This window comes from Podarcis cretensis (genome assembly GCF_951804945.1).
Source record: "Podarcis cretensis genome assembly, chromosome: 12".
Lineage (NCBI taxonomy): Eukaryota > Metazoa > Chordata > Lepidosauria > Squamata > Lacertidae > Podarcis > Podarcis cretensis.
Window position 1 is genome coordinate 57,864,547 of NC_137181.1, and position 24,351 is coordinate 57,888,897.

The window sequence follows — 24,351 nt, forward strand, 5'->3', positions numbered from 1 at the left end:
TATGAAACAAACTGCTTCCATTAAGGAGGGGGAAATGGTAATGTTTGCCATCATAAGTAACAACAGTTTATGTCAGTTCAGTGGAGCAGCGAATGAACCAAAACTCCACGAGCCTTCAAAATGGAAAGCATGCTGCAAGTAGGATTTACATAGTTTGAATATTTTATACTTGGAGTGCTCATCGCAGTTTAGACAGGAAATGCTTGCCACTGGTAGGTGTAATGCAATGCACATGTGAAACTTTCAGTTAACACTTAAAGTTTTAAACCTTTCTGTCCGCTACAAATTCCCAACTTCCCTAAATTTATTTCTCATGCTTTCATAATTACAGGTGTGTGCATACTCATAAGAGCGCAATGTGAGTATTTATTTTGATTACCAAAGAAACTTAACAGAAGAGAACCAGGAATCAAACTAGGATAGTGCAGAAAAAAGGAGAGCAACAGGAAGCAAAGGGTTACCTCTCTCTGGCCAGGCATATGTAAATCATAGCCCTTTCGTAGGAAAGTTTTGGTTTTCTAAATAAAGCTACAAACTTGTTAGGACTATTCTGTGTTGAGGCCGCATTTTCAGCAAGTGTTTTGCCTCGGATGAATAGCTGTTTGTTTCGCTTTATTTATTTGATATCGAGTATTTGTCAGTGTCATTTCATATCTGCAGAAAATTCATACGTTATATGGAAGTATATGAATGTAGGAGAGAGAGTGCTGAAGGTCACATGACTGTTTCATCCTATTTGGTGGAGCAGCTTGACTTTTTTTCTCTCCCCCCCGTTGCATTTGGTGATGGTTGGGAGTGCAGAAGTTGATTGACAGATGCATGCCAGAAACCCCCATTCTCTTTTTCAAAGACTACATATGATGGATTGCCATCTTGCAGCACAGCAGGACACAGGGACCATGCAAGCTGTAATTGGTCAGGTATGGAGTCAGCCATTTCTCAACTCCCCTTTTATTCCCCCACCCCACAAGACTCTAACCATATGATTCACATAATTCATATTTACAGTACCATCATTCTGTCTGTAGCTTCAGCGACCAGCAAGTGCAGAGCAGAAAGTAAGGGGGGGATGAGGCAGTGAGGGAAGGCAACAAAAGGCCACATTAATCTGGCCAGGGGTAGAACAGGTTAAAAAATGACACTCTGCTTTTGAGGAATCCAATTTGGAATTTTTAGCCCCAGCTTAATCTATCTATCTTTGTGTTTGGGGCTCAAATATGTGCAAGCAGGAACAAGTGAAGTGTAAAAAAGTGCTTGTAATGTTTACATAGGGAGTTGCGGTTTCTGTTTTCTCTGTTCTTTGTGGATCGACTGTCTTCTTTGGCTGTGTAGCATGTGGGTGTTTCTTTTCCTTCTAACCCAGATAATGTGCGATATCCAGCCTGGTGAATCTGATGCTGCTGCAGAGGGGCAGCTTGCAAATTAAACACACTGCCACAATCTGAAAGGTCCAGGTGGTCTGCTCCTGTTTCCTAATGCAATCCAGCACAACAGCTCTAATAAACAGCTCTGTTTAGTTCTCCCTTCGCTGTATCCAGGGAGGTGAAACTGGTCTGGAGCTGCTGTGATGAAATGCCAGAAGGACATCTCTCAGAGGCCTCACAAGCTGCTTTTGAGAGCTTTTCCGTTTTGCCGTCTTTGTCTTCCAAATGGGTCAGTGTGAGTCCTTCTCTTGACGTTTCATTTGGTTTTGTTATTTTCTGAGAAGTCTGCATAGTCTGTGTGTATCATTATTTTGTGTGCATGGTGTTGCGAGCTTGATGTTGACTTACCAGAGGATAAAAAAAGAGAATCATTGTCTTTTCATGTGGCTCCAAATTATAACCTAAAGTGATAAGAGAGACCTGATACAGAGGGGAGAAGGATAGTTTAATATAGGAGTAGCGGAAGGGAAAGGGGCTAGGGGTGTTCTTTACATTTGCCAACAAAATTTTAAGTACTCAACACCTGCTCATTAGCTACGGACCTGTGTGTCAGTGAAAGGGAAAAGACATTTATGAATCCTTAAAAGTTTGTGTTTAATATGTTTCGAAGGCAATGCGATTAATCTGCTAAATGTGATGCTACTGTATTTGTGCTTCCTAAATAGAGATATGAAGCTGAAAGCAAATAGGCATCTTTCAGTGTGTGTTTTTAACTTAAGTTACAGTGAAATGTAGAAGTCTCACAGAGCACATGGTTTATTAATATCAGCATCTTCAGTAATGCATTTGAGATGGAAAAGGTCAGATATGCAGTATCATGTTTACCTCAGCTTTGCATTGCTGTAAATATATGTGTGTGAAAATACACACACATATTTATCGAAACCATTCCCAAACTTAGGTTCAGATGAATAGGTTTGGTGAGCACATTTTGAGTTTAAAAAAGGGTGCACATATTAAAGTAGTATAAAAATATGTGGAAATATTAAAATGTTTAATGTCACCTGCTAAAATGCTCTCAGCAAGGAATATGCACATTCAGTAAGTGTTAAAACAGCTGCATCATTGTTGGTTACATATGCAACTTTTACTAAAAAGTGTGAGGGGAAATTTGTCAAACATTGGTGGTGTTTGTAAGGTGAACTTTAATATAACTTTCTCCTTGGCACAATAGCTGTTTTACATGTGTGTGCTTTAAACACCTATAAATAGCTGAGAAAACATTAGATACTCCAATATTTTTGCTTTAATGAATAAAAAGTTAACTGAATTACTTAGAAAAAATATGTGTATTTCAGCTATTAAAACAAACACTTTAAAGAAAACAATGACATTTTAAAGCAGGTGTGAAGCCTGGGTGAAATGTAAAACGGCGACTCATCTTATTACTTTGCATGCAACCTAATATGTAGCAAGTGATATACCAGTTCAAACTATTTTTCCATTTATACCTGTGCACAATGCACATGTGTCTGCTGTGAACATAGAACGCATGCTGTTCAAATGTGCAAAAAAGTATCCTTGTAGCACTTTAGTTTTTCCTTCAAAAAAAGAATAAGTGAATGGAATCAGACTAAATCGTATTCAAAGTCAAATGATTTCAAAGCTGAAATCAGTACACTTAAGTTAGTCGTCATGACTAACTAAAGTCCAATGATTTTAATGAACCTATGCTGAATTTGACTGAGCTGGTAGTACCACCCCATATGGTCATAAAAGATAAAACAGTAAATAAAGCTAACATTTTATTACTCTGATTGTTTCCCCACAGGTCTTTTGTAGTGTTTAAAGACATAACAGGCAGCCTCCCTATTTTGTCAGATTAATGAAAATGCTTATTTCATAGTAAAATATAATTACTTGGGCAGTGTCAGCAGTAAACGACAGTTGAGTAATATGGCTCACCTTCTAAGATATGTCCCACAATTAAATAGGCACGTGTTTAACTACTAAAAATCAGCAGGAAAACTGGCACATTTCATATCTATTTTTACAACCTGCTTCTTTCACATACTGAAAATCTGTGCAGAAAAAAAAGTTCATTCAAAAAATTTGCACATGCTACTATGATTATGAAACTTTGCTTTAAAAAAATAGTGTTATCTTTAAAGCTGTGCATTACTGATCAATATTTCCGGGAGCACGATAATTAGGTTACTATTTAATGAACAGCCATTTGAACAACTACCACGTTGCAAGGTGTGAACAGACACAAGCAGGACTGTCTAAACTCCATAAAAATAAAATTGCCTGTAGAAGTGTAACATAAACCCTAAATAGTTGTATTGTTTGAAACAGAAACTCGAACAAGTGGCAGGCCTAATGTTAAAAGGATAATCAACTCTGACTGCTCCCTCAGTTAATTACAGGCATTTCCTGATCTTTTCATCCTGATACTTAGCTGCCTCCAACCATCGCTTTCCAAATTGGGTCCCACTGGTAAATGCCAATAGGTAATCGTGACAGCTACAATGTGAACGACAGCTTCTAGCAACAGGGCAAACTGGAGGGAAGGTGCAAAATTGCAAGTGCAACTTCCCTCTGGATTTTTTTCCTCTCCCCCCCGCCCCCCCCCCCCCGCAAGCAAGCAATTAAGCAGCCAAGTACAGTACTCTGAAGAACAACCTCCTTGCCTGGCATGTCAAGATTTAGAAGCTCATTGCTCATTGTGATTTTGATTCATATCCAGAGTGTTTGGAATCAAACTCTGATCCTTGACAGCTGCAGCAACCTTGCTAACATCTTTTGCCTCAAAGTACCCACTATTTCCTTATTGTTCCTTTAAAAAAACAAAACAAAACTTTTCAGAAAGGATGCGATTTTCCCCTTGTACCTTTCTCTATCTTATTGTTGCCCACTGCGTCATTTAATTACTTTAACCATTATGCTGTCTTTTTGTTTTGCTCAGTCCCCGTCTTGGCTCTAACTTCTTTCCCCTCCCCCTCCATCTTCCCCCAAGACCTGAGTTTGTGAGTGACAGGTTAGTTCATCAGTATTACAGCCCTCCTGTTTTTGTCTCATCTCATGCAGACAGGTCACTGTGTCCAATCACCCTTCTGGCTCTGCGCTCCCTTGGGAAACCAAAGCCAGCCTACCATCTTGATCCTCAGGCCTCAGGGCCCCAAGTCGAGCTGTACATTTCTACGTTTGCCGGGTTTCGCAAACACAATAGAACAGAAGAGATTAAATGAGCTGGTGAAAGAAAAGGGTGACATTAATTAGGTAGAGTGATCCCTATCAAGCAAGCAACAGCTTGTAAATATTCTCATTTTGTGTAGTTATTTACATAACTACATATACATTTACAAAGAAACCATTTATGCTTACTGTATTTGGCATATATCAGTGGCATCCTTTTGGTTTATATCAGCTTTATTTTCTAATCTCAAATGCCTCCTTTACAATAGTTCAGCTTTCTACACAGAAGAGTAACACTAACGAAATTTGTAGCAGAATACTAACCAAATGATAACACTAACCAAATTTGTAGCAGCATATTGCTATAATTTGAGGTTGATATTGCCATAAGTAGTTCTGTATTGAAGTACAATAGGTGTTTTATGATAAGATCCTCACTTATCTGCGACTTAAAGTAACTTTGAAGAAAATATATATACTGAGAAGAAACTGGTAATTAATAACAGATTGAATTTCCTATAAATATATGATGTTTAGCTTATATAGTTCACACCAAGCAGAATATAGAGTCACAGGCCCCAATACAGACTGTGCAAATGCCCTGACAGAGCCAATATCATTATGTTTGGTTTTGAAGGAGAAGATCCATAGTTTTGGCTTTTAGCATCAAAGCACAAAGATGATAGAAAAAGCAGTACCTCGTGGAATACAACTCTTAAAGCTAACAGAGCTCTCTCAGAGACCAAACCTAGCATTTCTAATACTCTCCCTCTCTCCAAAAAAAGTTTATTAAAATTTGGACTCTTATTTTAATCCAATTTAACACAGTGGTGAGAAGTATTGTACGGCATGATTCACTTATTCTCTCAGTGTACGCCATTATTACGCTCCATTTTGCAGATAGGCCTATAAAATCATGGTTGAGATGGAGTTCCACAGGCCGCCATGTTGATATCCATGTTCCTTGTATACAGTGCAAGTAATGCATTGGAAAAACCAGGGGCGTACGAAGTGGGGGGCGGAGAGGGCGGGTCGCTCCGGGTGACACTCTAGGGGGGCGGCAAGATGGCCCCTGTCTCCCCCCAGCTGTAGAGCGGCTGAGGGCACGCGCAGTTCGTATGGGCGCCGCTCACACTGCATCCATACGGGTGGCCGCTCTCACACACCGTCTGTATGGGTGTCCATACAGGATGATGCGCATGCGCACTCCATACAGGATGCTCCGCATGCACACTCCATACGGGCTGCCCCACCCCGGGCTGAACCCACCCAGAGAGGGTTCCGCCACCACTGGGAAAAACACGTGTGCGCAGTATGAAAGAATCCTGAGACCCTTCTGCTCTTTATTTGAAAGATAGGATTGCAGGAATTAGATACATAAGCACCTCATTTTCTGGTTTTGGGGCCAGGTAAAATTTGGGGGAGGCTTATAAAAGGTCTCACCCCAGATCACCCAGGAATATCAAGCAGAAACGACCCACTCCCCTGCCATTTACAATATAAACCTACCCCCACCCCCACCCCAGCAGCAGCTGTGGTCACTTTTGCAGGAGACTCAGTTACCATGAAAGCAAATAAAGAAATACTGTTTTTTTTTTTAAAAAAAAGGCAAAGGGGCAGGGAGGCTTCACACAAAAATCCCCAGGGTTTAGGCTTCTGTCTGCTAACATTGCCCCTGTGGCCAAGACTCCTGCCAGAAAAAGCCTTTTCACCCTGCCTAATGAAAAGGCTAGTCCTGAACCTCACTGTGATAAACCCTGGTTGTTAACATGGGTAGGCAAACTAAGGCCCAGGGACCGCATCTGGCCCAATCGCCTTCTCAATCTGGCCCACGGACGGTCCGGGAATCAGTGTGTTTTTACATGAGTAGAATGTGTGCTTTTATTTAAAATGCATCTCTGGGTTATTTTGGCGGCATAGGAATTTGTTCATTTTTTCTCTCTTCAAAATATAGTCTGGCCCCCCACAAGGTCTGAGGGACAGTGGAGCGGCCCTCTGCTGAAAAAGTTTGCTGACCCTGGCCATAGAATCATAGAATTGTAGAGTCCACCCCCCCTTGTGGAAGTCAGCTCTGCTGTGGAAGAGCTTTCACTGTCTATGGGTGTGGCCGGGGGGGGGGGAGGGCAAGGAGCGGCAGCTCCCCCCCAAAAAATTCAATAAAAATACATAGCAAACTGAGGTTCTGGCCCCCCAACAAAAGGCCTGCCACCCATAACAAAAATACTGACTAAGCCCATGTCACTGTCAGAAAGTTATTCCTGCTGTTTGGTCGGAATCTCCCTTCTTGTAACTTGAATTCATTGAATCCAAAGTTAGTGGGATGTTTGTGGACAAGGACATGTTGAATACAGGTTTTGAGTGCAGGAAATACCAGTGTAAGAAGCGTCATGTCTAAAAACCTCTTTTAATATTTATGAATACCTTTGTACTTTGAAAATGAAGAATCTCTAGAGGAACATACTATTTTACATTATTAAGCATAGCGCCCATCCGCTCCAAAATTATTATTGTAAGAAGATGCAGGAATGTTGCAGCGATATTTTGCAATATAAATATTTGCAGTAGAATATATTTTTTTATCTAGTTAATTTATTCCTTGCAATTCTTTGGACCTTGTCCTAGATTCCAGCTAAAGTATGTATTTCACTGTGGGCCTTTTTGTTTTACAGGAGGATATATTTCCTTCCTTAAACCTAATTTGCTTTCTTATGTAAATAGTTTTACTCTCATTACAACAACTGACAGTAGCCCTATGCAAACGTGCTTCTCACTAATTGGTCTTAGGAACACTTGTTTATTTTTATTCTGCCTGGCTTTTAATTTTGCATTCAGCATAACTGGTGATAATTGAAGCCAATTATGAGGTCAGACTGTTTTTTAAAGCACAGTTTTCAAACGTTATAATCATTTTAACTCTTAGAGGAAAAAGCATACAATGCTTGTTATATGACCTTTAAATTGTTGGCCATGCTGCAGTCTTTCAGTAGTGCAGATGTTTATCTTCCGGCAACACATTTACATTCAAGTGCCTTTTCTGTGGTTCTTCGATTCTCTCATGATAAGCTAAATACCAGCCAGGGCTACTATTCCTGTGTACTATACATGGAAGAGACATGGTTGAGCTTCTTATCTTATAATGATCTGTAGCTGTAACAAGACTTTTAAAAAAAACTTTTTGATTTGCTGAATATCAAATAGATGAAAATAAAAATTCCCACTAAAGAAGACAAAAGGTCATGATCATTTTTCTGCAGAAAAAAAATATGAGTGTGTGGTTTAAAACACACAGAGATGCTTGTCTTGATATTTTAAGAAATGCGATTTTAAAAATTCCCTCTGGATTGCCACAAAATTCATGCCATGAAATTCATAGCTATTAAGCATGATGGGTAGCAGCAAGGGGCTAATGTCCAGTTTCCCCCTCCCTACCATCATGAGTTGATTTGGTCATCTGCACGGACCCTGTGAGCATATAAGTTGTAGGTCCATAGCCCCTCTCCATGAGATCTGTACTGTACAGGCGAGGAATTGCATGTGCGTTCTGTGCAGACCCAGCAGACGCAATCCTATAGCATCTCCACATTAGAATATCTAAGGATTTTATTTCTGGGTTGTAATGTGGAATGGAAGTACTCAGTCAAACGCTTCTGGTATTCACATGCTGCAGAATAAGTTGGGAATGAGGTAGCAGTGTGAAGGAATGAATTAAACTGTATTTGCATCAGCCGTCGGCCATCGCAACAAAAAGCATTGCGATATACACAGAACAAAATAAAAGTCGGTTATATAAAACACAGTTTAGGGTAGCAGAGGGTTGAGGTAGCGGAGTGTTGCACCACTGCAGAATCGCAGACCATGACAGTCTCGGCATATTGGACCATGCAAATTTGCAGCTGAAACCAATGATCAGTAATTCCAAGTAATCATGTTTAATCACTGAACTTCCAGGAGAGTTTTTTTTGGCCCTAACATTAACATTCAGGATTAGATTTGGGTCTCTTAATGCATAATATGGATCTATGCTAGTCATTTGGTTAATAATACTTTAAGAACACAAATATGTAGTTGAGTCAATTTGGGTGGCCATTTTGAAGCTCCTATTCACAGCGGGTGGCACTGGGGGTTAAATCACTGAGCCTAGGGCTTGCCGATCAGAAGGTTGGCGGTTCGAATCCCCATGATGGAGTGAGCTCCCGTTGCTCTGTCCCAGCTCCTGCCAACCTAGCAGTTCGATAGCATGAAGGTATCGGCGGAAAGGTAAACAGTGTTTCCATGCGCTGCTCTGGTTCGCCAGAAGCGGCTTAGTCATGCTGGCCACATGACCTGGAAGCTGTACGCCGGCTCCCTCAGCCAATAAAGCAAGATGAGCGCTGCAACCCCAGAGTCGTCCACAACTGGACCTGGTTAGGGGTCCCTTTACCTTTACTTTATTCAATCTGTAGTGGCGGTTGATAGGACCTCAAATTGAGAATAGCTGTGATGAGATGGACCATTCCATTTCTGATTTGGCAACCGCCAGAATCTTTTTTTTAAAGCATTTGTTGTGGCATACTGCATGGATCCATAACAGTACATTCAAATGGCTATCTCACCACAGATATTTTCAGCCTGGGTGACGAAAAACATAGCAGATTAAAAAGTCTATAAAGTGTTTGTGTGCATGAGCCCCCACGGAGAACATTTTTGTATGAATGAACGTGAGGCACTCTTACCTGCATTGCAATCAGTTAATTGATGCATATGTTTTGGAATGCATTTAAATATAGCTGGAAAACAAGAAAAGGCTAAAGGTCTTCCACATTATTTTTAAGGGATCTTACGGTTGCGGGTAAATGACCTATAGCTTCAGGCATTTTAAAAATAGCTGGTTGGAAACCTAGGTGATAGAACTATTTCTTCAAAAATGACAGATTAGCTATTGATATTTGCCAGAGAGTCTCTTTCGACTGGAACTCTTGCTCCGTAGGAGAGTTTTATCTAACTGTTGTATCAAAAGATCAAGAGAATGTTCTCAAGGGGGAGGAAAAGGAAGAAAGCCAATACTAAAGATTTTTTCTTGAATCAGATGTATAAATTAACAAGTATTCTACATAATAAAAAATTATTTACTAGAAACACAGCTATTTATTAAGATTGTGTCATGTTTTTCATACATTCAGTATCATTCCTAATATTTGCCACTGATATTTGGCATTAAGTATGCCAAAACTGAATGCAGGTTCTGAATGATTCTTCTATCCATAGTTCTTATTACTTTAAACTGATTTTTTTCTTTTCATATCTTTAAACATTTATATTTAGAATGCTAATTGTATTAATTCTTTGTTAATACAAACTGGCCCCAATTAAGTTTGTAAGATCCACGTATGCTGATATATTTCCCATATTAACAGTGTTGATTGTTTCCATAACCACAAACTACACAGCATTTCTCAACACTGAAAACACTTACCTAGGTAAATTTACAAGTAATGGGACATATTTATGAAAGGAGTAATACTGCTGCTATCTGATCAGTTCACACATCAGACTTTGCCAACCTGGTGCCCTCCAGATGGTTTAAACTGCCATCAGCCCCAGTGCTGATGGGTTGGCACCCGTGTGGCAAAGGCTGCCATGCATTATTTGTGCTTAGGGTTTGTTCACTAGACCATTCCTTAGAATCATAGAATCATAGAATCATAGAGTTGGAAGGGACCACAAGGGCCATCGAGTCCAACCCCCTGCCAAGCAGGAAACACCACCAGAGCACTCCTGACATATGGTTGTCAAGCCTCTGCTTAAAGACCTCCAAAGAGGGAGACTCCACCACACTCCTTGGCAGCAAATTCCACTGTCGAACAGCTCTTACTGTCAGGAAGTTCTTCCTAATGTTTGTTAATATTTGGGTTTGTTAATATTGAATTCAGAATCAGAATATGTAATCTTGCAGCCAGATTTGATGAGATGCTGGTAGGATGGCAAACTGAAAAAAGTCAACAGTGAAAAATGTGTTTGGGTGTAATTTTCATTTGCTGGATTCAGGATAGCAGATTTCGGTAACACCCCCACCCCCATGCAGACATTTCACTGTGAGCAGTGAAAGTGTCAACATATTTTTATATCCCAACTTCAGTGCATGAATTGGTGAAAAGAAGCCTTGGAAATATTTGTGATAATAAAAGCAAGTTCCAAATGTCTGTGTTTTACTTAGCTTCATAGCACATTGCCTGGAACAAATGAAACCCAAAAGAGGAGGTTCATGTAACCCAAGCACAATGCCATGGCTAAATTGGATGAGAAATCTTTTAGAAGCTCAGACAGCAAGAAAATGAAAAACCTTCATGTCCCTCAGATGTTTCTTTTGCTTTTGTGATTGTCCTCTTTGACACTGTGAGAATCTGACTACTTAACCTTTTTTCTCCTCCTTCAAGAGCCTATGCATCATCATAACCTGTTTTCCAACAGACATGAATCCCTCTGGAGATACTCAGGATTGCTCCATGAAACCGGTGGGTGGGCGGGGGGGGGAATCTTCAGAATATTTGAGCATGAACAGCTTATCTCGGAAATGGACACACACATTATTTTTTTATCTGTTGTTTGAATTCATTCCTAAATGCCAGGTGAAATAGTTTTCCTGGAAAGAATTAGCCATCTCCAATACTCTGCTTAGCCCTGCAAATTCTCTAGCACAGAGGTGAAAAACCTGTAGCTTTTAGGCTTCCTGAACCTGCCCTATTCTTCCATACAGCACATTAAAGTCACATAAAAGTGCTTTCACTTGGGTTCTGGAACAGTAGCTATATTGGTCTGTTTTTGTATTACTTCCCCACCCCCCAAACCAAAATTCTCCATATATTTGAGAGTTACTTTCATCAATCTAGTAGGGCTTACTTCTAGGTTAAGATGGGAAAGTCTAATCTGATGCAGCCATGATGAAAGTTGAAACAGAACGGTCTGTATTCCAGGCTAGTTGATTCAGAACACTTTTGTCTCTGGCGTCGGCTCTGCAGCCCCCTACAAATTACCCCTAAGGGGATGTTGCCCACCTCTGCTTTCGCAACTACAGTTCAGTGGGCAACATCATCATAATTGCTGGTTTCGTTTCATTCTTTGAGCACATGGGGCTAATGAGCCGCACTGGAAATGGCAATGTGTTTGAAAACAGAGCTGCTCCAGTCGTGTAAAAAGGTTAAAGGTGATCTAATTTTAAAAAGCAAAGGGGGCATCTGGGTGAGGGGAGCTGAACCTCCCACCCTGCTGTAATTTACCCCCCTGCAACAACTTCTTTGCAACCACTTTTATCTCACCCAGAGTCGCATCCAGTCTCATATGAGGAACAGCCTCTGGGGACACTTACGGAACTGCAAGCATAGCTATTTAGAGAGCATGGCAAATATTTTGTGGGAGAATTGTTGGCTTCTTAGCTTTTCTCCCTTGCACTGTTTCCCCACCAAAATGCCTCCCCCACCTGAGTTTTCCTCTGCTGCATCTTTTCCCCAGCAGGAATAAAAATGGCCGAGGAGTTTTTTTAGATGTAAAATGTGATGAGGAGGAAGGGTTTCTAAGTCCCTCTCTCCCCAGTGTACATGTTCCATTTCAAATCACAGTCTCAATTACTGCACTGTGTTAAAAACAAAACAATCCCAAACAGGACCCCCCTCCTCCCCACTACAGAATCATGGAGGTACATGTGCCATGCAGTTCTTATCTGAGTGTCTTCTGTGTCCTAGTAGGGAGGTGAACTTAATCTTTTCTGGTGGCTAATGCGCCACTGGTGGCGCTGTTGGTTAAACTACAGAGCTTAAGACTTGCCGATCAGAAGGTCGGCAGTTCGAATCCCCGCGACGGGGTGAGCTCCCGTTGCTCGGTCCCTGCTCCTGCCAGCCTAGCAGTTCGGAAGCACGTCAAAGTGCAAGTAGATAAATAGGTACTGCTCTGGTGGGAAGGTAAACGGTGTTTCCATGCACTGCTCTGGTTCGCCAGAAGTGGCTTAGTCATGCTGGCCACATGAACCAGAAGCTGTCTGCAGACAAACGCCGGCTCCCTTGGCCAATAAAGCAAGATGAGCGCCGCAACCCCAGAGTCGGTCACAACTGGACCTAATGGTCAGGGGTCCCTTTACCTTTAGCTTTACCTTTAATGCGCTCAGGACAAATGTGTTTGTGGTTAGTGGGATGGGATAGGATAGGATGGGAAGATACATTTCAAAATGAATCAACTGGAATAAAACTTAACACAAATGTTGATTGGCTTTCACTTGTAGTACTGAGTTTTTGTATGCCAAGGGTTTCAGAATATTAGGCTCAAAGAATACTTTAATTCTCCTAAAGATACATTCATTTAGCCATAACTTTAGTTTTCTTCCAGACCTTTGTGCTTCAAGGCTGTTAAAAGTCTACTGTGCAGTACAGTTGATGTACTCCTGCACAAACATGCCGGATTTGGTTATAAGCAGAGACTTGATTGCTAAGAAGCAAAAAGGAGGACAGTTTGGCCGTATTTTCCCAGTGCATGGGGAATCCTCCAGCGGACAGCGTCCTTTTGTTTCTGTTGCTTTTGCTCCCCATTTTTTATTGTTTACTGCCAGTATTTGCTTTGCTTCCTCCTAACAATCTATATCATCATCATCATCATCTCCATCATCATTTTTTTAAAAAGTAATTCTCTGACTCATTCTTTGGAAATTGCTCATGTGAACAAATCATTTTACTAGATAAGATTATGAGAAATGCATAAAAATTTAACAGTTTTATTAATCTTTCCTTTCAGATCAATCAGGAACTTGACTTTGATCAAACTAGCACTTTTTCAAAACTGAATATAACATTTTATTTCTTTAGTAAAAGTTTCAAGTTGCTACAGAGACATCTGAATGCTGCATTATTACTCTCTACTAGTTCTTAAGAGATATAATTGCTGCTTTCAGCACTAACCCTCTTTTTATTTTATATACTGCACATCAATTTTCAGTTCCTGGGGGGTAATTGTCTGAGCAGCTTACTTAACTGTCTCTAACATTATTTCCAAATGCTGTAATAATCTCTCTAATTTTGTTGAAATTTTGTAAAAATGCACCTTGAACCTGTAGGGTGGGAGAGAACCCACCACTTTGTCAAATTCTTCTTTTTTTTTATTACTCAAAAGTCTGTTAATCTGTGCCAAGCAATAAATTTGGCAGAGGGCTATATAGAAAGTTGAGTGATTTCCACTCCAGAGTTCCAAAGCACGATCAAACAGAACAACTGATGGACAAATCACACTGGGGTATTTCTCTTGATAGCTATATGGCGTCTCATAATGGCTGTTTTCTGCTTGCACAGATTGGGTTATGCAAAACACTGGTTATGCAAAAAAAATATGACATCTAGTTTGGTCATAGAAAGGCTTTGCCTTGTACAGATGTAGGAATCTCTGCTTCCAGTAATAGCTTGGAGTATAGTAATTCAAATACCTAAAAAATACTTTGTGACCTGACTCAAGACTAAAATAAAAATGGTTGCCAACCATTAGGCAAGGGAAGTTTTCACCAAAACCATCAACTACCTTCTATTACCTGGCAAGAGCTAAAACCGTTGCCATTTATTCCTAACTCCCTGTGCCATCTTCATAGCCACTAACTTGGAAACCAAGGCTGAATCTATGTGATCACAGCTTACTGGGAAAACTCACGAACTGGGAAAACTCACCAACGAGTGAGAAACAACTCTCATTCTGTGGCTGATTATAGTATGAATGAGATCTCACAGTGAAAAACAGACACACCTAAATTGTGTCTTCATCACCGCGTTGCGGTGAGATCACCAAGATTGACCTCACCGTTTGTGTGGATGGGATCATTTGGATAGCCACAACAACCCAATTGGTTCCCTCGGTTGCTGGGATAATTCTGGCCAATATGGTTGAGAGAATTTGCAGCGTGGGGACCTACTTATACCACTGCACGTTGCATCGAGCTTCCTCTTAGTGCCTCGTGCACCAGATCACCCACCCACCCTCCCTATATTTAGGGTCTTGCTATGACCTTGCTATGCCATCGTAGGTCATCTACTTTGGGGCCAGGAGCCCGGTAGGAATTTTCCCATTTGGCTGATTGGCCGGTGCCACTTGGGTTTTGCCTGCCGCATAGCAAATCGTCACAACTTTGTAAGGTTTGGCGGTTAGCCATTGGTTCAAGGTGTAGTAGAGGGGAGGTTGTCATACCTGCCCCTCCCAGTTTGTGTTAGAGTATTCCATTAAAGGAATCCAGGAGCTCACCATGCTTTTGTCTGCTCCCCTTCCAGGGGTTAGGGCCATGCCAGAGCACCTGGGAGCATATTGTGGTAGGACCAACACTCCCCCAGTATGTTTATCCTTCCTGACTTCTGCCAGTGTCCAGTTGTCAGTGCTGCCCTGCTGGAGTTCTAGGTGCAGCTAGTCAAACCAAGACCTAAACAAACCACTCACATTCTGTAATCAATAAAGTTGTGGCCAAAATTATGCCAATAACCTTAAACTAATATTGGTGCCAACTGTGTCTTTCTTTGGGAGGTCTTCAAATGCAAGAATGAAAAGATACCTTTAATCTAATCAAAGGGGGGGTGCGGGGCTATATCTCCAGTTTGTTGTGGTGTGGAGGGTTGTGGAGCACATTCATAATAACAAATCACCACAGAAGAAAGGAATTTTATTTAATTCTATGATGCTCAGCAGGTATCATAATGAATATGCAACCAGGGATTCTGGCTTCCGTAACCTTCTTAGCATAATAAGCATGGTGTGTATTGAACCATAGCTTTTGTTGTAATCTTTAGGACTCTTCGCTTCACATCTTTCTCAATGAAATATTTGACTGACATGGACTATTGCTGTTTCCATCATGACACCTGACCTGCACAATTTCTTTCCAAGAGAAGCTCTTACCTTTCATAATGGTATTTCTGTTTTGGACTAGCATTTTGGCTATAAAGTAGTTTTAATATATTAATTTGCTATGTTAATTTATTATTGGATATTTTATTATGTATAATTGTGGTTTTACTGGGACCTTGTTTTTCATATTTTAAAATGATACATCCATAAAATTTATATGCCACTTGAACATAAAAAAACCCCCAAAGTGGTTTACAAAAAAAGATAAGACCATAAAATTATCACTAAAAAATTTACATTGATAATTTAAAACATACAAAAGTTAAAAGCACAATAGAATAGTCTAAAACAAATTAAAACTTTCTGTGCCTTCAGTAAAGATATTTGGGAAGCTGCCTGATAAATTTTAAAAAGAAATACCCATATAGAAATATGTTTGAAAGGTGATTTATGCTCAATGTTTGGTCAGCAGACATATTGCCAGGCAAGCTGCTTTTCCATTTCTGACATTATTATTATTATTATTATTATTATTATTATTATTATTATTTTAAGAAATGTTTTGTGGAGGAAAAAAATTGCATCAGTTCAAGAATACCAGTGTTTTTTCAGTATATGCAACATTAGGTGCTCACTATATGAACCTGTGGATAAATTAGAGCAGCGCAGTTCTAAAGATAACTTGGGTGTGTGGGGGAGAAATATGTGTTTTTGTCTAGACCATGGATCACATGTGAAACTGTTACTGGGCTGCAGATGAAATTGAGGACAACATGCAATGAAAATTAGAAATCAGGGATTACGATGGGGAGAATATTATCATCATCTTAGTGGTCCCTCCCCACACTGTTATCCTTACTGCAACACTGCGATGTGGGTTAGGTGTTAGGCTAAAAGAGAGTGACGGACCATTGCCACCCAGTGACCTTCACAGCTCCAGCTGTAGGTCAATACCCAACATTAGTCATACTCAGAGGTCCAATGGTTTCAGTGGGTCTACTCGGAGTATGACTTAGTTGGCTCTTTCTCGTAGATTTCAGACATACAGCCCTCCCTGACTGCTGCTCTCAGGTTACTTTGTGACCTGCTGTTTGTGTAGACTGTGCCTTAATCACATTGCCCAACAGAGTTCCTCTTTATCTTCAGTAGCTGACAGCTTTCATATGGATGGCAGCATACTCAACAGGCATCTTTATTTTGCAAAAAGCGAGAATGGTTTGCTTCTAGGCAGGCATAAATATAGCACTGTACTGCCAATGAGGACATGAGAGGATAAAATCATGACTTTAATCTGCAGACCACACTATGTTGCAGATAGTTCAATCCCGATCCCATTTAAACTGAAGTACTAGGTTTTAAACCAGTACATTTTATTCCAGCTGATTTTCAGATCTACGTTAAAATAAAAGTACTTTAAGTTAACTTTAAGTTTAGCTGTAAATTGTGTGTTTTTTTATTGTAGGTATATATGTGCCACATATATCCACAGTGATGTACACAAAACTCTAATGACATATTGCAACCCTAATGTAGGTATTAACCAGATTCAGACCTGCTTAGCTTCAACGAAGTGGCTTAATCATCTGCCCTCAAGAAGTTGTGTAAAATAAATTATTATTAGGTGGGGTGTTGTTGTTTTTTGCAGGTTTGACCACCTATGTAAGTGAAATAACTGTAGTTTTGTTTACACAGACTTCTTTACACAACTCTGTATATCAGCAATCCAATTGAGTTCAGTGGTTTTACTCCAAGGTAAATCAGAACAGGATTACAGCTTCAGCATTCATAAGAAAACAAGCCACATAATTCAGTTTGTGCTTTTGATTAATTTTCATGCTTGGGGAATTAATCAAAATAAGAAGAAAGCAAGGGAGAGACTGTATAATTAAACAGTTGTTCCTGTAGTGAGCTGAAAAGGGATTCCCCTGTATTGAGTCAACAGCCTCTGGAACAAACTCAGGTACCCTGATTTTGTAAGCAACCCCTTGCAGACAATTGCAGTGCCTGGAGACAGACAGAAAAGTCCTATATCTATAGCAGTGAGAAATGACCACTGGGAGGAGTGCAGAGGGGAAAAAGACTCCATGGTGCATCTGCATCAGCACAACTGGACGCCTTCACTTGCCCCATCTGCAACAAAACATGTCTCTCCCACATCAGCCTATACAGCCACAGCAGGCGCTGCAGCCTTCCAACAGTTAAACCTCACCCCCAAGGCACACCCCTTCATTGTCTCCTGAATGCCAACCAGTGTTTGTATATAGCTAACCCTTGTGATAAGCTTCAAAGACCCTTAAATGTAGTGGCTAACCATTTGCTGAATTGCCATGTTTAAGGATTTGTTTATGCTACCATTTTATAACCCATCTATGGGTAATTGGGACGCGGGTGGCGCTGTGGGTTAAACCACAGAGCCTAGGACTTGCTGATCAGAAGGTTGGCGGTTTGAAGTGAGCTCCCATTGCTTAGTCCCTGCTCCTGCCAACCTAGCAGTTCAAAAGCACGTCAAAGTGCAAGTAGATAAATAGGTAACGCTCTGGCGGGAAGGTAAACGGTGTTTCTGTGTGCTGCTCTGGTTCACCAGAAGCGGCTTAGTCATGCTGGCTACATGACCCGGAAGCTGTACGCCGGCTCCCTTGGCCAATAAAGCGAGATGAGTGCCGCAACCCCAGAGTCGGTCACGACTGGACCTAATGGTCGGGGTCCCTTTACCTTTACGGGTAATTAAGAAGCATTTACTGATGGGATTGCAGGTTGCAGTCCAGAAATTTAACTTAACTACCATAAGGTTGTTGAAATACTTTGTAAACAAAGCACGTGTGGCTTCTTCTAGCACCCTGCCCCAGCTCTGTCTAGTCTTCTACCATGCATGCCCGTTGCTGCAAAAGGGATTCCAGGTGTGCTATAAAACAAGGCAAGCAGTGAACGAAGGGAGCAGTGGGAAGGAGAAGCCTTAGGTTCCTTGTCCTGCATTTATTGGTAATTTTAAAGTTATGGAGCACATGTCTGGTTTGCAAACTTGGAACACTATGTACTAAGAGATCCCACCTGGAACTCAATAAAACTTATTTCCAAGGAAACATTTTTAGGATCAGGCTGTGTTATCTCGTTCTTTTCTGCACAGTACTTCTCATAGCAATAATTGTGAGTTACAGTAGATTGCCCTTAACAAATTTCATAAAACAATCAAAATATCAGTGTCATATTGCCAGAGGGGATATGGGGGAGAATACAGAGGATTGCACAGACTGAACTATCAAGTTGGCTTTCGTTTTACAGATTAGATTCTTTATGATTAAGGGCATTCTGTCATGATCATAATAAATGCTGGACAAGAGACAAATGGTTTGGTTCTCTAGCTGGAGAATTACTTTGGAGTCAAGGGAGGCCTAGGCATTGTAAACCATCCTTCAGTTGTCATGTTGCTATTGTTATAGTGTAGTACGTCCATAGCAATAATGGGAAAAGCAACCCACCCCAAGCTCGTTCATAGTTGTGGAAATTCTGTTTAACCACAAAAGGTAGCCTGTTGAGCTTTATCTGATTTATGCAAGTCAACAGCATTTACAACAATTTAAATGGAAGAATATTAGCTATGGATTGGTAGAGACTTCCACCATTATTCCAAACCATGAGGATGAAACCTGCAGCTTGCTATTCATTTTTTTTTTTTTTGCTATTGCTATTCATTGATGCAAATTAATATACTCGTCTCTTATCAAAATATGAACACGCTATTAGAGTGAGGCCTCTGTGTTCATCATGATTGCAACTTCAAGTGATGGCTTCCATGTCACAGACTGTACACCAATGATAGCTCCTTGTGATTCCCTCATATCATTCAGAAATAATATTCTTCAGTAACTGACATCCCCAGTTTTATGAATACAAGTCACTGAGGAAGGAGAAATGGGTGATGAGCATGCATGTTTGACTCCCTCCTTAGAAAGAAAAGAAAAATTCTGCCATGTAATGATCCCCATCTATAGTCTGAAGTGGTACAGTCCCAGCAATACTGTATGATTGTAAGTATCTTGGATTTGTAGACTGGCTCTAAGAAACATCATTTACCTTCTTGTAAATGATTTAAGCAGAGCTATGCTGAATATTTTGGGACGCAGGTGGCGCTGTGGGTTAAAGCCTCAGCGCCTAGGGCTTGCCGATCGAAAGGTCGGCGGTTCGAATCCCTGCGGCGGGGTGCGCTCCCGCTGCTCGGTCCCAGCGCCTGCCAACCTAGCAGTTCGAAAGCACCTCCGGGTGCAAGTAGATAAATAGGGACCGCTTACCAGCGGGAAGGTAAACGGCGTTTCTGTGTGCGGCTCTGGCTCTGGCTCTGGCTCTGGCCAGAGCAGCGATGTCACGCTGGCCACGTGACCCGGAAGTGTCTCCGGACAGCGCTGGCCCCTGGCCTCTTAAGTGAGATGGGCGCACAACCCCAGAGTCTGTCAAGACTGGCCCGTACGGGCAGGGGTACCTTTACCTTTACCTTTTTATGCTGAATATTTAGCCATTTCCATGACGTAAGTGATTATTTTCAGGGAGACCCTAAATAGTCCTCCCTAACATGGCTATATGAATAGTCTCATTTTTTCAAGGCAGTTTTCTCCCATCACTCCTCCAATCTGATGCTGCTTTGGCAAAATTTTGCCTTGATTACTGGCTGGGAATAGTTACATGAGTGATCCAAACTAATCACAGATCATGTGGTAGGTGGGATGATGTCAAGGCTGGCCCAGTACCTGAGGCGACAGAAGTAGGAGGAGATAGGGCAGATCTAAATCAGGAACAAGTGGGAAAGATTGGTGCAACAATAAAGCTGCTAGCACATTTGCAAAGCTAAGAAGGGTCCGGTATGGTTTCAAATTGGATGGGAGACTATGTTGAGATACTTTCATTGCAGGGATTGAACTAGATGACCCTTGGGGTCCCTTTCAATTTGACAGTTCTATGATTTTAACATCAGGATCTCACCTTGTCTCATGGGTGGGCCGGCACTGGATGATGCCACATCAGTATGTAGGCAATTAGATTTGTCTATTCCTGTATAGGATTGCAGGAAATGAAGCAGCCTTTGGGAAGTGTTGCTCTCAGTCTCAATGAGTGAACATTTTTGCTTCTCTTTGTTTCAGTGCGTGAAAAATTTCTAAACAGGAGGACAAATTTTTTGACACCGCCAAAAATGTTTGGAAAACACTTTCCCTTTGGGCTTAAACCTTGTGCTTAGAATTAATTGCCGCTTTAGCATATACTTGTTTGCATTTTGCTGTTGGTTTATACTAGTTCTAAAAATGAAAGGGAGTACATAACTTAATAAATGTACGTTTTTAAAAAGCTATACACGAAATCTATAGCAGAATTAATTTAGCATGAGGTATCTAACGCTAAATTGGCATGTGCTTTAACCTGTGCTTGCTTAATTACTATCAATTCATAGAGAGTCCCCTATGACATTCCATAGTACTTTATTTAAAACTTTTAACCTTGGAAAAACAACTAGAGATTATGATGAACGGGAAGGAAGATAATACTGAAATATTTCACAGAGTAACTTGTATTCAGTGGCCAAAAGACAAATGACTTCGCATCATGTTTCATGGAGTAAGATAAGCAATGATAAGCAGTTGGTAGTACAAACATTATATGAATAGGAGGACACACAGAAGTCAGACACTTTCGTGGAATTAAAGCTACAGACTTCAACATTATTGATTTTATTATACAATGGCCTAATATCTGCTCAGCTCACATAATTATCTGCACTAACCCTGGATACTCCTTTATCTTCTCACCATAATTGTAGTGTATAATTGTTGGCGGCCGATTAAATTTATCTACATAACAGCAGTTAACAGACTGAGTGGCCATCTTCCGAGACATGAGCTATTGCTTAGGGGTTTGTTGGTTGTTTTTTTGACATGTACATGTATTATGTCTAGAGGCAAAGTGAGTGCGAGGGAAGCAGAGTCTTCTAGCACCTTTTCTCATAAATGAGTTGCTCAAACTGAGGACCTGCCAGGGACAGACCAAGGAGAAGTCTAAGGTGAGTCACAAACCAGTAGCTGTGGGACAAAACCAAGCATCAGGATCAAAGGTCAGAACCAGGTGATGAACCATGAAGCAAGATCAAGGAGCAAGCCAGAAGGACACCAGACAACCAGCGGTACAGGAACAGGCCACAACTAAGGTACTCCACTTTGCTTGAGCAAGGGCAACTGGAGTATGAAGCCCTCTTAAACTTCTTAAACATCCAGGAGGGTGGACAGTGTCACTTGAGGATGCTTCACTGAGAATCTATCACCTAAAGCTCAGCGGCTAAGCACAAGGGGCAGTTGTCGTAGAATCACAGAACTGTAGAGTTTGAAAGGACCCTGCAGCTGTCCCATACAGGGATCACGCCTGCAACCTTGGTGTAACCAGCACCACGCTGGAACCATCCCAGCTGGAACCAAGCCTGTAGGAATACTTATATAGGGCCAGCTAGACCTCTACCACTCCTTGGGTCACATGGTCTTGCTGAGCTGACTGTCTTTGGCCGTTGCAGGGATGGTACTGCAGCACAGCAGAGATCAGGCTGGAACCAGCCTCTAGCTAACAGCTGACCTGGTGGTACAGGGAGCAAAGTACATGGAGCCTTACTGCTCAAGTCTCTGGTTTGAGACCATATGCACTGGTTCAGGATCATTTGCAATGGTTCGGGATCATTTCCAATGCATCAAGTTTTTTGGCAGTCAAATTCTTGAGGAAAGTACGTATGCCTTGGATGTAAGAAAATGTTTGAAAATGGCTGCTTTCGCATAATCTCTTTTGTTATTCAGTAGCTGTAATAGGTAACACTTGGGACTGGATGAATAGTCAAGTCAGATCCCATTGATAGACAAGTATTTTTCAGCCAATGGTCGGTAGTATCACTTCTGTTTAGGAGTTAGTGGAGCAGAAATCCAGTGTATCATATTGGCAGACTGAGGTGAATGGAAAGGATGTTTTTCAAAATAGCAAACTCTTGCAGTGGTGAAAATGGTCCCCTTTTCATTGATGAGTCAGCGACAGTATCTGAAAGAGTATGAAGGCATCTGAATGCCCAGGGTTCCTCCAGATGACCTGTTTAGACCAAACTTTTGCCCACAAAGCTTAGATGGGGTTGTACAAGGTCTGCTCTGTCTTGAGCACTTTTTCCAATTTGTTCTGAAGGGTCTTCTTGGTGGCTGCTCCCAGGCTTTTAAACTACCTTCCTGGAGACTAGCTTGGCCTTCCATGGCCAGGTAAACTTTTTTTATACAGGCTTTTGGGAACTGAATGTTTTTAAGGAAAGAACTCTTAATAGTGTGGTGCACTGGTTTTTACTGCATTTTTGTATATATATTATTTTGCATATTTTAAATTCCACAGACAGTTTTAAAATTTATAGGAAGTTATTGTTAAAAAGTACTGGTAATCAGTTATTTGTGTTTTATCTGTATTTAATTTTTGTGAGTCACCTTGAGTCCCAGTGCCGAGCAAACACACCTACACTCACATTATAATAATTTGTTTGTGGCATGGTTATGCAAAAAAATGAACATTCACCCTAATTTTATTCAACCAAATGCTTATCCCACACTTTTTTAGTATGTTTCCTTATCACTTTCCTAACTGCAAAAGTCCATTTCTGAAAGGCGAATTTTTAGTGCCACAGCAATACGGTACTGCGCTTTAATCCACTTTAATTGTACGAACCTATATGGCTATAACTTTTAACTGGTTAATTAGATTAACTGATTTAAAAGGTGCCTGGGATTAATTGGGAAGCAAAATCGCAAGAACTATTTTAACAGCTCTGTCATGTACATGTTTGCTTGGAAGTCTCACTGTGTTCAATGAGCTTAGAGCTGGAAAAATGTAAATAGGATTATATTCTAAAAATAATCAGTAATTACAAAAACTGTAAAGAGACATGGCTCCCCCCCCCCACACACACACATGAGAGGTGCTGCTGGCTGCATTATGTGTCTCCATCATATGAAAACAGAGAAAATACTCTGTTTTAATTATTATTTTTCTTCCTTCAAAGTCACCAGGTTTTCCTCAAAATCAATTTTATGCAGTTCATTATTATTTATGTGTTTTAGGCCATTTTAATCACTGTTTTTAATGTTCATTTTTTTTAAAAGTCACTTGGAGGTTCATTTTTTTTTGGGGGGGTGACTAATAAATATAATAAATCATGAATAATCAGTGGTTTAACACCTATGCGATAAATGGGCCAAGATTTCTTTAATCGGGAGGGAGACCAGTACCAAAGAAGCAATGTTTTCCAGGAGAATTCTTTCTCTTCCTCTAAAGGGCTTCTTTTAACCCTGCCTTTTAAAAACATTTGCCTGCGTACACACAAGGCTTCCTCCTACCGATTTCTGGTGCGCATGTTTTTCCTGGTCCGATGGGTTTTTATCTTTGTCCGAGGCAGATGAGATTCAAGGTGAGTGAGGGAGAACAAATCCTGTAAGGTTATTCTGCCACTCACCTCATCTTCATAATCTCCCCTTGGCTTCCTCTGCCTTCTAACCCTGCTATTGATCGTGTCACAGGCTACAGTCGACCAAGGCAGGGGGCTGAAAACCTTTCCGAACAGCAGTTTGCCAGCCTGCCTGTTGCAGCTTGAAGAAGAAGAGCATGCTGTGAAAACAATCAGTGCATTTGCTTTAGATCTAAGTGATTCCAACTAGGTCGATGCTTCATGCTGATGTGTTGAAAACATTTTAAAAATTTCTCAGAGTTTGATTTCATCTCAAACATTTCAGCATGGGTCTGGCTGTCTGAAGTTGTTGTTTTCCACTAATGTGGCGGACAACTGTTTCTCTCCATAAACACAAATAGGGTGTGGGCCACCCCCCCCCTTTTGTCTCAATCAGTATCAGTATCAAACTTTATTTCCGTTACAGACCAGCATAAGATAAAACATTGGATAAACTGGACAGGTAAG

General features: G+C 40.9%; 1 protein-coding gene across 2 annotated transcripts in view; it reads left to right on the forward strand.

Moving 5' to 3' along the window:
- The first annotated feature begins 790 nt into the window (after positions 1-790).
- Positions 791-24,351, forward strand: part of POU6F2 (POU class 6 homeobox 2) — a 297,725-nt gene continuing 274,164 nt past the window's right edge. Inside the window, exon 1 of one of the 2 annotated variants that reach the window (XM_079947581.1) lies at positions 791-920. In XM_079947581.1, coding sequence (XP_079803707.1) covers positions 816-920 — 105 coding nt within the window. In that variant the 5' untranslated portion in view covers positions 791-815. Of the gene's footprint in view, positions 921-1,536; positions 1,654-24,351 lie in introns of those variants that run through there. The other variant, XM_079947582.1, reaches the window with a different exon arrangement.